This window comes from Diadema setosum, chromosome 4 (genome assembly GCF_964275005.1).
Source record: "Diadema setosum chromosome 4, eeDiaSeto1, whole genome shotgun sequence".
Classification (NCBI taxonomy): Eukaryota; Metazoa; Echinodermata; class Echinoidea; order Diadematoida; family Diadematidae; genus Diadema; species Diadema setosum.
The window spans coordinates 42,210,298-42,223,554 of NC_092688.1; the positions used below are offsets into that span (position 1 = coordinate 42,210,298).

At 38.0% G+C, this 13,257-nt stretch overlaps 1 protein-coding gene across 1 annotated transcript; it reads right to left on the minus strand.

The window, feature by feature from the left end:
• Positions 1-254: 254 nt before the first annotated feature.
• LOC140227280 (protein rolling stone-like) lies at positions 255-6,987 on the minus strand. The gene is made up of 3 exons (XM_072307702.1): positions 6,680-6,987; positions 2,039-2,276; positions 255-1,142 (listed from the first exon to the last, which is right to left on the minus strand). Exons 1-3 carry the CDS (start codon positions 6,773-6,775, stop codon positions 616-618), a joined length of 861 nt encoding a protein of 286 aa, XP_072163803.1. The 5' UTR covers positions 6,776-6,987; the 3' UTR covers positions 255-615.
• Positions 6,988-13,257: the final 6,270 nt, after the last annotated feature.

The window sequence follows — 13,257 nt, forward strand, 5'->3', positions numbered from 1 at the left end:
CTGAAACATACCTATAGACGCACACACATACACATGCGAACACATTCATATGATACCCATTATCAGTTATCTATTATGACTATCTTTATGGATGAGTTGACTATCTAATCAGATAAACATGCATTTAAACATTTTAACATTTTCGACAATCAATCATTGTCAGGAAGTACTTTTGTAACTTGTAGTAAACTAATACATGAAATACCCTGTTTTTTGTTGTTGTTGTTGTTGTTGTTGTTGTTTTATTTTGTGTTAATATATTCCTGGTGCTGTTCCCGCGAGCAGTCGCAGCTACATTGTCTGCATTAGCTAATCCTTTTTCCTCCAAAAATTTAACAGCTCGTGAGAGCAAGATTTTAATTCAACCGAGGTAACACTAAAGGTGTTGCCATCGATATCAGTCAATAATTCATATTGGCGGAAGAGCCGAAAAGCTCATGTGTACCAGGCCATCGTAAATGGAAACATACTGAATTGCTATTCACCATCTACGTGACATACTTATAGGCTTACTTCTTCATAATGAGGTATACTTATTGTCATAGTCATCTTGATCATGATGGTGATAACTCGGCTCCTGCAAGATTGATCTACCAATCAAATGGAGAGCATCTCTTAAGCATTATTGGAGGAGTTGCTAGCAGCCATCTCTTGTCCGACGTCTGAATCTGCGCTGACATTTGGCGAGCACGATGGACAGAGTTTTGCGATCAATAGTAGCTTGAGCTTGTGGAATCCCCAGACCACCAGTACGTGGATCACAATTACTGCAAAGCAGGCTCCGACAGCTGCTCCTGAGGCTAATGCTGGATTTCCCGAGTAATCGAGTATCGAGTAGATGTATCGATTGCCATCTTCGTCCGTGCCCATCGCCGCCCAGTAGATACCCGAGAATACGACGAAGGCGACGCCGAGACAGAACGGGTAGATGAAATGCAAGACACGCACAACCGTTGCCGTCAGAAAGATTTCGACCAACGCCATGAGTCCGTTCAAGAGGTGGAAGTTGATGTCGTAGTACAGACCGACAGTCCCGGGAACGTGGATGGCGCCCCAGTACAAAACAGAAATAAGGATGCTTGACGTAGCGTAAATGTTGAAGAGAAACCACTGTCCACGTTGAAAGAAATACCATGGGATATCTGCAAGAAGTACAAACATGTATGTTCATTAATTTTCTTTTGTGCATCACGTTAGAAACAATTTACAAGAGTTGCTTGAGTTGGATTTAACGTAAGAACTAGACAATGAAGGGTTCAAATCTTGTCATTCAGTCGCCATTGCCTCTAGGGTCTCCCTTAAGCCTGCACACAATATTTACTAGGTTTCCTTTAGTGAAACATGATAAAAAACAAACAATGTCCTTTACATTCCTCGTATTCGAGTATTTTACATTAATTTGCAATATTCTAGCAATGTTCACTTCTGAGTTGTTACTCTAATCGACAAAAATCATGATGATGATTTATCATAATATCAGACTGCTGAGCTTATATTAACATTCTAACATTCTTAATGCCGCACTTTGACAAGCAAATCAAAGCTGCTGGCAAAAAAAAAAAAAAAAAAAATGTTTTATTGCCTGCTGACAAAAGTTGTTGGGATTTTGCTTGTAAAATAGCGGGCAATAACTTGGTCGGAGTGCTAGAATTATTGTCTCGTCCGTTGCACGAACGCGTGCTACAAGTGTTCAAACTTAATGCTTGCTGTACGACACAGGGCAAGCAGGAAGTGCTGGTATATTTCAAAGTTGCCCTTTAGTCTATTATGCCCCCTCCCCCTTTGAGATTCAATTTAAGATGTGATTACATTGACTGTCAATATTTTCAAGTTTGCTCTGTATAGATGTCTGATTTTTCAATTCAAAATGATATGGTATAAACATTTTCGGAGGATATGACATTGTTCTCGCCAGAATCGTATAATACAATGATAATCCATTCTAGAAAAAAAAAAAGTAACTATACAATATAAGCGATTCGCGTTACGGTTCAACCCGCGCAAAAACTGCAGGCATTGAAATTCAGTATAGCCTCACCTTCATCGAGATTTCTGTCGTTTCTCTCGTACACCATGAAAACGATGAGATTCCAAAGGGCGCAGAAGAGGTATGCAAGCATAACGATGAACCCCCAGTTGGTCAGGTAGATAAAGTAGTAGCCACCAAACGGCCCTCCGGGTCGCACCGACAGAATGAAGTTATAGAGGAAATAGCCGAACAGGTACAACGTCACCACCAGCCGGTAGACCAGGAATACGGCAGAGGGCATGGGACACTGTAGAGATAATTATCAAAAGACAATGTCTGAGTCTGAGAACAGAATGATTAAGTATTTAATGACTGCAGTTTCGATTAGTCTTCAAAGATAATAATCATTCTATTCTGATCTGTAGGCTTAGCTGAATCTACATGTACTAATAGAATAATCTAAAGATAAACGTTAAGACACCGCAGATGTGAAACGGCTCAGGTGCATTATATTGATATATCGAATATTTATATATGAATATGTAAATATATAAACATATGAATATCATAAACATAATTATACATGCTTATATAGGTATTATTATTATTACCATTATTATGTATACATAACTAAATAATATCATCTTACAAATGAAAAAAAAACAACAACAAACAAACGTGCGGTATAAGCAAACAATATTGTATGATATGATACTTGAAACATTGCTGCGAAGAAGTATGACTCATACGAAGTCACTGATAGTGACAGAGTTAGACAAGGAGGTACCCCTTGTTTCGTTTCCCCAGTCCTCCCTGGTTATAGACTGACTAACAGGGGACGTGAGACGAGACCTGTTCTAAACAAGGGGTAGCGACATTGTTCTTAAACCTAGACCCATTAGGCCAAGCAGTCACCCAGACGTAAGGATATAAAATTCGATTAAAGTCTGTTGTTGTTTTCCTCTCTAGTTTAAAGTTTAGTTTGATAGAGATAAAGCCGATTTTGTATGTCTTCGCTATGTATACAGGGTGTATCTCCATCCATGATAGAGTGGGCGTCATCCCACTAGACCGACACCCACGAGTCAAACAGCCCACGAGTTCGACATTGAAAACAGGTCCATGAGTCATACAGCTCACGAGTCATACAGCCCATGAGTTCGACATTAGGCAAATAAAGCCCATGAGTTCGACACTACGTCAAAACAGCCCGCGAGTTCGACAGATACAACACGGTGCTTAATGTGTCGGTCTCGTGGGCCTTGTTAGCTCAGTGTCAAACTAATGGGCTGTATGACTCGTGAGCTGTATGACTCGTGGGTGTCGGTCTCGTGACGTGCACCCGATAGGGTGATGCTGTATGTACAGTATTAAAAGTGCGTGCTACGAGTACTAAGCTGCATCCGAACCACACAGCGTGTAGCAGACTGTACCAGGATCGGAAGGGCACAATTCAGTACACCTACCAACGTCTAACAACCTATACTCTCGGCCTGGTTTTCAACCCACCCTCCAAAACAAACTCGCCGGGAGGAAGGTATTGTGTCAGTCATGACTGACAGGGTTTCTATACGAACAATAACTGGAATTGAAAGGGAAATATGCAGGGGAAAAAAATGACTAAACACGCATATTTAAACCATGTAGATACACATTGTATAGGGAACTGAACTGCAGCCTACATTGCAGAGGGAACTGAAAACACTGTTAAAAAGCCTACTGAATTTTCCTTAGGCCCCCGTTGACGAATACCCGGCTACCCATTCAATATTATGGTTGGTGAAGCTTCTCTTCTTCTTACTGCAGCTCTATTGCAAACGTTAACGAGTAAACGGTATTAACATGTAATTGCTTTAATAATATAGATGTTACCTCAGGCTCTTGTGTCAAATTGAAGCAAATCAACGAGAACATATTAAATGATTTGTCTGTGATATTTTTAAATTTCAATACTGCAAGCGATCTTCAAGAAGAAATCTGAGCAATTTAGTACTTCTCTTTTTAAAGGAATTTCTTTTAAAGTAGGTCTACGTACCCTCCATGGTACAAAAAAAAAATAAAAGAAAATGAATGAATAAATAGATATATTGGGGGTCTACGTAATATAAACCTCAACGCCAGTAATAATGTGTAGGCCTATCGTTTTAATTGCACCAGTGTTGATTAGGGTCAAGGTCTATTATTTTATTGTACGTGGTTGGTGAATTTTGGTTGTGCTAACCGTATATAAAGCTGAGATGGATTTCAAGCGAGTGTAATATTTGCAAGTTAATGGAAACCATTGTCAGAGACAAGATTGTACAACACATGGACTCAAATCTGTTATTTACAGAGGAGCAATATGGTTTTAGGAAAGGAAGAAGCTGTGGTGCACAGTTATTATCTGTGTCAGAAACATGGACAAAAGTATTAGACAATGGAGGAAACGTCGATTGTATATACTTAGATTATAGTAAGGCGTTTGACAGTGTACCTCACGAACGACTGATTAAGAAAGTAGAAACGTACGGGATCACTGTGAATCTTTTGAAGTGGATTAAATCTTTTTTAAGTGAAAGATCACAACGAGTGGTGGTCAATGGTGTTTCATCTTCACAAACTGCAGTATCTAGTGGAGTCCCACAAGGTAGTGTTTTGGGGCCGATTTTGTTTCTGTTGTACGTAAACGACCTTCCTGATGTGTTGTTAAGTGGCAGATGTGAAGTTAAGCTCTTTGCTGATGATACCAAGTTGTATTCACAGATATATGATAATGATGATGTACTGAATCTGCAAGCTGAACTAACTAGAGTGATGGAATGGTCAAAAAAGTGGCAGCTTCCTTTTAACCAGGAAAAGTGTAAAGTTATCCATTATGGAAGGAATAACCCATGTGTCAATTATAAAATGGATGAAACAAACCCGCCCATTCCAGTAGCTACGTATGTAAAAGATCTTGGAGTAAATTATGACAAGAAGTTAGATTTTACTCATCATGCAGATACAATTTGTACTGCAGCGAATCGTAGGATTGGAATTATCAATCGTACATTTTCTACTTTCAATGAGAAAGGATTTATTCAACTGTACAAGTCTATTGTTAGACCAACATTAGAATATTGTTCATCAGTGTGGCATCCTCATTGGAAGAAGAATGTTGTAAAAGTAGAGAATGTACAGCGTCGAGCTACTAGAATGATACGTCCACTCAGACCTTTGAGTTATGAAGCAAGACTTAAACACTTGAAATTGCCTTCATTGGCATTAGACGGCATAGAGCCGATATGATACAGATCTTTAAGATTGTGAATGAGATTGATGATATGAAGTCCTCAGATTTTTTTGAGTTCTCAGTTGGAGGAAGGACGCGTGGTCATAAATTTAAGATACTGAAGAAACATAAAGTCCAAAGTGAGACAGTGCTCTTTCTCTCAAAATTAAGAGTTATTAGTGAGTGGAATAAGTTGCCATCATTTGTAGTTGACAGCTAGCACATCCGTGAATAGTTTCAAGTCTAACCTAGAGAGGTTCTGGAGTCAAGATAAGAACAAATACAACTCCGACGGGATATTTCTTTGTCCATGTTATACTGCACAGCGCCTAACAAAAAGTTATTAATGTCATGTAATGACGTCACCGAGGGGCAAATAAGTTAAGTCTAACTTTACGCCCACATCCAAGGTATGTTATCCAAGGTACACTGCAAAAAGTCCGGTGTTAAATAGTGAACATCGAGCTGGTGTTAAATCTTCGGTGCTCATTTATGGTGTTGAATTAACACCTACGGGTGTCATTTCCAAATTTTAAACTGTTTTTTGAAGAGTTTCTTAGTAACTGCACTTCTTGTTGACTTTTAATTTTAACAAGACGATCAAGAATTTTACATTAAAATACTAGATTTTTGAAAAAATGTGAAAATAAATTTACACCAAAGTAACACCAGCTGGTGTGGTCCCTTATTGAAGCTGGACGGGTGTTAAATCATTGATATTAACACCAGCAAATATCAAATCAACACCATGTGGTGTCATTTTTGAATTAACACCAGTACAGTGTCAAAATAACACCAGGTACAGTGTCAAATTAACACCACGAAGTGTCAGGTGAACACTTTTCAACACCATCACAGTGCATTTTTAACACCTGTGGGTGTGGTCCTTTATTGAAGTTTGATCGGTGTTAGATTTAACACCCGTGGTGTTAAATCTAACACCGATGTTTTTACAGTGGTATCCATGAAACTCTATCCGCTGTCAAGATGAGTAACTACAAGATGTAGGCGTGATATAGAGGGGGCTTACTTCCTATTTGCTATACATTGTACACCATGCTATGTAAGGATAGGTAAACCTATACTAGTTTGCAGCTAATAGTATGTACAGAATAGAATGTTATTTTGAAAATACACGGCAAAGCATGTTGATTTTGCTGCAAGTCGGTCATGAATGGCAACAGATTACATGTTTGTAAAAAGCTAGAAACCTATAACTACTTTCAAGAAAGCTGCTATGGCTTCCCGCCATTGCTTTCTCATGCACTGTGTTTTTGTTGTCCACGTCAGCTACCATATTAACTGACCTTTTGGTTGCGTTCACTTATCGTACTAATCTCGATGAGTGTGCGTTAACACGAACCTCTGTTAATACTATGATGAGAGGTTAATGGTACGTTAAAAGCACTGATTTCAGATGATTAAGGATTTCAGGGGGTTATACGGAATCACCAGCTTACCTGGGCCCTCACGAAGACAGACGCGGGCACGCCCCCGAGACCAAAATCGGAACATTTGGGTCGAGAACATTGACATGAGCCTTTCCTCGAAGACATTTTTTTCTTTTCCACTTGCCTCTAACAAGTCCTTCAGTTGCTTAATTTGAATGGCCAGTTCCTGTCAACTTGCAGGTTTGCAGAGAGAAAGTTACCTCAAACTATGTGCTCCAAGATCTTCAGACAGAAGAACGGTCGCAATCACAAAATGTCGTACAAGCATGGGCTATATCACCAGACACTCTTTAGTCCAAAAAGAAGAAGCCGCATGTCCACATATAACATATAGCCTATACGTAGCGGAAAGCGACTTTGCCAACCAGTGATCTAACGTGATGAAATGCAAAGGAGAAGCAAAACTTCAAAGAAATAACTGTGATGAAATATCACAGACACTGCCTTGGCAGCCTTCTTCCCGTAAGTCTTGGGCTTTATAATCCTTGTGTTCGATATCCTTCCCTTGTACCACTTATGGCGGAGATACGCGTAAGTTGGAGTGCTTCGCAAGCCAACCCAACTTACAAAGTTTCCTCTCCAGTGAATGCAGATAATAGATCTTTGACCTAGTTTAGCCAAGCAGGCACTCGCGGTATGAATGCGTGGTTGCTCGACCACAACAATTATTATTGTCCCGTTCCAGTATGACGTCAAAAAATATCAACAGCAGTTACACCTACGTTGTTATCCGCATGAGTATATGCATCATATCTATGTCGGAAACAGCGCTCGCTGTAACACTGATTGCGTGACGTATTCGTGTATTTCCTTGATGTCATCATTATTTTCTCATAAGGAGCCTTTTAGGGATAGTATAGTTTCGTTTGAGACCTGGCTTCAAGTGTCTGGTTTCTTTTTTTTTTTCAATTTAGATAAGGAGATGCCTCTAATGAAATATGAAAGAGCATGTAATTTCAAGAGCAAATCAATTTTTATTTGATGAAAATTGGTTTTGAAATGGCCGAGATAACATCCAAACAAAGCGATCCGAATAAGAAATTGGACCTATAACCTTTCATTAGAATCACTTTGTTTTACTTTGCTTTTGGATATTTCAGCCATTTCCGAACCGATTTTCATCAAATGAACTTTGAATTCCTGTTGGAATGGTATACTCTGTAACATTTCAAAAGTGGTTTCTCCTAGGGCTGCGTTCACATAGAAGTATACTATTCGGGTATTCGGTGCGCGTTTTCGAGGGCACGCGAATAGCTTGAATCGAACGACAGGATTTCCTCACACCGGTTCACATAAGAGGGCATAATTAAAAAATGCCGAATAGCATAGAATAGTATAGCATAGTGGGAATCGCGTTTGTTCGATTTTCGAGCAGCGTATACCATCTTTCGTTTATGAAATGATGAAAATGTTGGTCTGGATTTGCCCTTTAGCTAAAATAAGCATGTAGACTGACATTCTGACGCAGTTAAAAAAACTTGTTGCTGGGATGATTGTGTAGGAGGAAGAAGTAGGGAGTTGATGATGCGGGTGATTGTGTACTGGGTCGACTTGACGGCGCATAGCGAATAGCGAATAACAAATAGCGAATACCGAATACCGAACACCGTATACTTCTATATGTGAACGCAGCCTTAGTATCTCGTAAAAAGTGAAAAGCTCACATCTCCACCAATAAGCCAGTTCGGGGTTCAACTTTGAGCATGAGCAGAAAAGGGTCATCTGTACCAGCAGAGCATGTTGGTTTTTAAATTCACTGAGAAAAGCATCTGTGATGTAATAATTATTCAAGTGATCCTTATAAGTGGTGTTTGCCAGCACATCCACCTGACAGCAAAAGTGGTAATCTGACAATATCAATAGAAAGAGATTGTTTATACATTCAATGCAAAATAATGAAATGGATGCTTTCCAAAATGCCAATGGAAGGATCGTTCTCGTTACCTGGTCTACGCAAGTTCATCCTTTGTTCGAACATGACTGATGAATTCCACGTATTGTTACGTTGGGCAAGCTTATGCCTTTTGTCGCTTGAAACTAGTGGAGTGCTTAATCAGCTGAGAAAGAAGAAAGGTCATTTGTACCCAATATGCCCATGAGCTAACCCCGAACTGGCTTACACTATGCCATCCCTTAAGCGCTTATAATTTATAAAAGATGCGCTGGAGGTATAGAACAATAAAGTTTACGGTTTTCACTTTGGTTTGCTGTTTCGTGTTTTCAAGTGGCGGAAAAGTGACAGAAACTATGCCACCTTGAGTTTCCCCCTCGCCATACTTGTGAAAGATGTTGATTAATGACGTAGGCCCTACATTAAAGATAATTAACTTTGATTAATGTTAATTGATGGTTAATGTTAAAGATGATTGTTTGTTCATGCCTTGAACATTTAATCAGAATGGAAAACTGAGCTATAGAAATTTTATTATATTTACTTTGCAGTGTTAGTTTATTTTTTCTTCATTTTTATTACTTATCGCATTAACATTTATTGGAAACCCCTCCAAAGAAAGCTGCTCTGAGTGATAGTGTTTTGGGGAAATGTCAATAATATTACTATACAGTAAATTACGTCTTACTAATTCAACCTAATGCGTAATTGTGTTTTTTTTTTTTCATTCATTTCACACATGCATGTTCACATGCATGTTTTTTTATTTTCATTTCCAATCAAACACAGGTAATACACTTTGACATGATTACATATATTGGAACATAATAATACAATTGGTTCTTAAAAGAACTTCATGGAAATGGAAATTGAGGGGCTGCTAAAAAAGCGAACTTGTAGATTGCAGTCCCCTCACTTACGTTACATTACTACAATACATTAATTATATATGACTTTATAACACAATACAACGATACATGTACCGTACAAGCTAATCATTGAAAGTATACAGTTTTCATTCAATCAAATCGGATGGTTACATGAAGTACAGTGTATACGCTTTCACATGTATACACATACACATAGACATAGACATTTTGCTTTTTGCTTTTTGCTTTAATTTGCTTTAATTTGCAAAATTGTTTTGTATGGGTCTTTTTTAATGATATTTTCCTGTTTAATGATAAGCATTCTGTGTTGATCTGTTTATGCATGTTTATATGCGAGAACATGAGCTGCTGAAAGAATTAACATGGTTTAAATCACTGGCGCGGTCAGTCTTGAAAACACGCTAAAGTGAAATGAAATCTAGCATCAGAGTTGTCGGGGAAAAAACAAACAAACAAACAAACAAACTGTACAGCAACCACTGAGTGAGACATGTGAGAGTCAAGCTTACCACCTCCTTACAACGTATAGTGATAATACTGTGAATTCAACCGGATGTTGTTTTCGGAATGTATGGTTTTTGCCATGATCTCGTTGCATCGAATGAACGGGGAATGTAGAGAGTATGAAATGATGAAAACCCACAAGTATTTGGATATGAATGATTTCTGTAAGCTTCGACCCAGCTCCATCCAGCTTCGCCGAATGAACAGTGAAAACACCATTCTTTCTTGTCAAGTTTCCCATTTGTTTTATTTCGCAGTTTATCAAGGAACATCGTGATGAAGGATTATTTTCATAAAGTACATGATGCAAACAGGATAACCTAAATAACTCTTGTTATAGGAAAGCTGTGAAAACAATGTTGCTTTCTGGATATCAGTAATTCCGTTGTCATTGTTATAGTGTATTATACACAAATTCTTTCGTAGAAATATCGACGCATTAACTTAATCTACTCTCTAAAAAAAATCGAGTGAAATAGAAAGGAGTGAATACAAAAAAGAGTGAAATTGGAGTGAATTTTGAGTGAAAGTGTTCATTTTCACTCATTTTGGAGTGACCTCAGTGATCACTCGAAGATTTTGGAGTGATCCCTGAGGTCACTCCAAAACGAGTGAAAATGAAAATTTTCACTCAAAATTCACTCCAATTTCACTCTAAATTCACTTTTTTTTTTGTATTCACTTCTTTAAGAGTGAATATTTTCACTCGATTTTTTTTAGAGTATTACGTAATCATGTAACCGACCATGAACTGTATTAACTGTTCACCTGTACCTCGGTGAGAAAATATTTTGTCATGCCTTGCTGATCAGTGATCCATGTGAAGTTACTTTGTGTAAACATTTACTGAAAGCAGACATACCTCTCCTTTCCATGTTCCTTTCTACTATCCTTTCTCTATACTCAAGTCATCCCTCTCTCCTATTCTCTTTCCGATGTGTATTATGTACAGGGCCTGCACGCAAATCAAGTGACATTTAGTGCTGTAGCCCCACTGCATTATTCATGGTTGTATTGCTCATACAATACGTTTTGTTGTACATTGTGTAAAGGCAATGAAGAAGAAATATTCTGTTAACAACTTCTGTTTATGTATGCATATATACATGTACATGTATGTGCAGGTACAATGATGTTCAGAAACCAATAAATGAAATGAAATGAAATCAAATCATATACCAACGGACAGATAGCTATTCTAGACAAAAACATTACTCACAAGTAATCAGTTCCACTATTTTCGTTTCCCATGCGTCATCGTTGTTCCAATACACTATATATGCCTAGTTGTAAAGGACTTCACATTATGAAGATAAGGACAAATATGATTGTTTTTGTGAAACATAAATCCTCACTAGATTTATTGATGCAATTTGTAGCCATATTCTCGGGGCTGCTTTCGGTATAGTAGATGTTTAATAGAAATTCTTCCGAAAGCGGCGCGTACTCAATTAATAGCCAGAAGCAATGAATGATAATTTGGAAGTGTGTCTGAGAAATCTCTGCGTGGAAAAAGAAACCAAAATCAAAGTAGCAAGCAAACAAATTTTGCCTTGTGAATCACCTTTAATATTACAGAACTTACATCCGTTATTAATCCACCCAGAATAATGCCTTCTGAGTTATTATTTGTGTTTCTGTTGATCAACTACTAAAGGGGTACGGTGTTGGTCACGGTGTCGTGTCCTGGATGGGACAGAGACCACTTTGTTGTCAATAATTTGCCATTTATAATCTCTGCGAAAGCATTATGCACTAGTAATGAACTTGTTTGTTTGTTTGGTTGTTTTTTGGGTTTTTGTTTTTAGCAAACTGGTTTAACTGAGCATGGTTCATGCTAACATTTTGTCATATCGCGATTTCATAGTAAGGTTTAAAGTACGGAAGTGGTTTTCACACGATAACGCTATTTTTTTTATGCATGCAGGGGTTGGGGCATTCTGTTATTATTTTCACGTGAAGCTGTTGTCGTTTTCGTCTATCTAACCGTCGCTCTCATTAACATTTTTTTTTCATTTATTGATGAATGCATTGTATTGCTGTATCGTGAATAGTAGGCCCCACTTTACAACTATACACTTATATTCTTATGGCGCACCCAAGCGAACACACGCATACTCACACACGTCATGCCAAACGCACGCACAGCTCGCGCGCACACACACACTTACGCTCAAAACGAGTTCCAGGAACTTTTTTTTTTTGTCATTTGCTTTTTAAAAAAAAATGTCGTTTCTGAGACAAACGAGGTGAGAAAGCAAAAGTGCATCCTCTGCACATGCTGTAGGTAGGAACATGTATTATTGTCATCATGGATTTTAAAAAAGAAGCTTTCTAGAGAGGACAATTGACGATTGACCCATGATGGACAAAAGGAATAACGAAAAAAATTGACGTAGCAACGGAAAAAAAAAAGCGAAAACTATCAGTTGACACGAATTACCACATTCTGAACTTTTATGTTGGATAATCAGTTCAGCTAGATCTTGGTTAAAGGGATCGTATCGTTTTAGTTGAGACCTAATTTCAGGTTTCTAACATTTTTGGTGAGATAAAGAGAAACCTCTTATGAAATATGAAAGAGCATCTATTTCTATGAGGAATTCAACATTTATTTGATGAAAATTGCTTTTGAAATGGCTGAGATATCTAAAAAGAGCGATTCTAATAAAGTGTGGGACCCACACTTTATTACGATCGCTTTGTTTTACTTTGTTTTTGGATGTTTCAGTCATTCCAAACCCGATTTTCATCAAATAAAATTTGAATTCCTCTTAAAATGGTATGTTCTGTACTACATCATATTAAGTGTTTTCTTGGTATCTCGCAAAAAGTTAAAAGCCCAATTCTCATCTCCACCAATACTGTATCATCCCTTTAATGATTTGTGAAATCCATAAAGGTGCTAACAGTGTATTTTCTGAACTGTGCACACTGAGCTATCATGGGTGTAGGCCTACTTGTACACCCAACAAGGACTATCATATCTTTAATAGTCAAGCATCAAGAGTAATTTATTGCACTTGTATAGTACGAAGGGATTTACTGTTCTCATCTTATCTATAGTTATGAGATCTAAACAATAACTGAAGAAAAACAAGGTATTTCTTTGCTGTGTCTGTGGTGTCGCAAGTGTTCGTTTGTGTAATCAACCACATTGCTAGAAGAGAGTTACCCTGGGTGTACCCGATTGTCCCATTATACTGTTGTTGCATTTGAGTGTCGATTAGCACAGAAAAAATCCACAACATAGGTAATGTACACGTTTTTCCAAATTCAAGGGGTTCATTCAGACTTGTAAG

What these genes read in the sequence shown, in the direction of transcription:
- LOC140227280 (XM_072307702.1), bottom strand. Translation starts at nt 6,775, where the DNA reads ATGTCTTCGAGGAAAGGCTCATGTCAATGTTCTCGACCCAAATGTTCC. An exon ending in CTGTCTTCGTGAGGGCCCAG is followed by an intron (nt 2,277 to 6,679) that starts GTAAGCTGGTGA and finishes TTATCTCTACAG; the next exon opens with TGTCCCATGCCCTCTGCCGT. An exon ending in CGACAGAAATCTCGATGAAG is followed by an intron (nt 1,143 to 2,038) that starts GTGAGGCTATAC and finishes TACTTCTTGCAG; the next exon opens with ATATCCCATGGTATTTCTTT.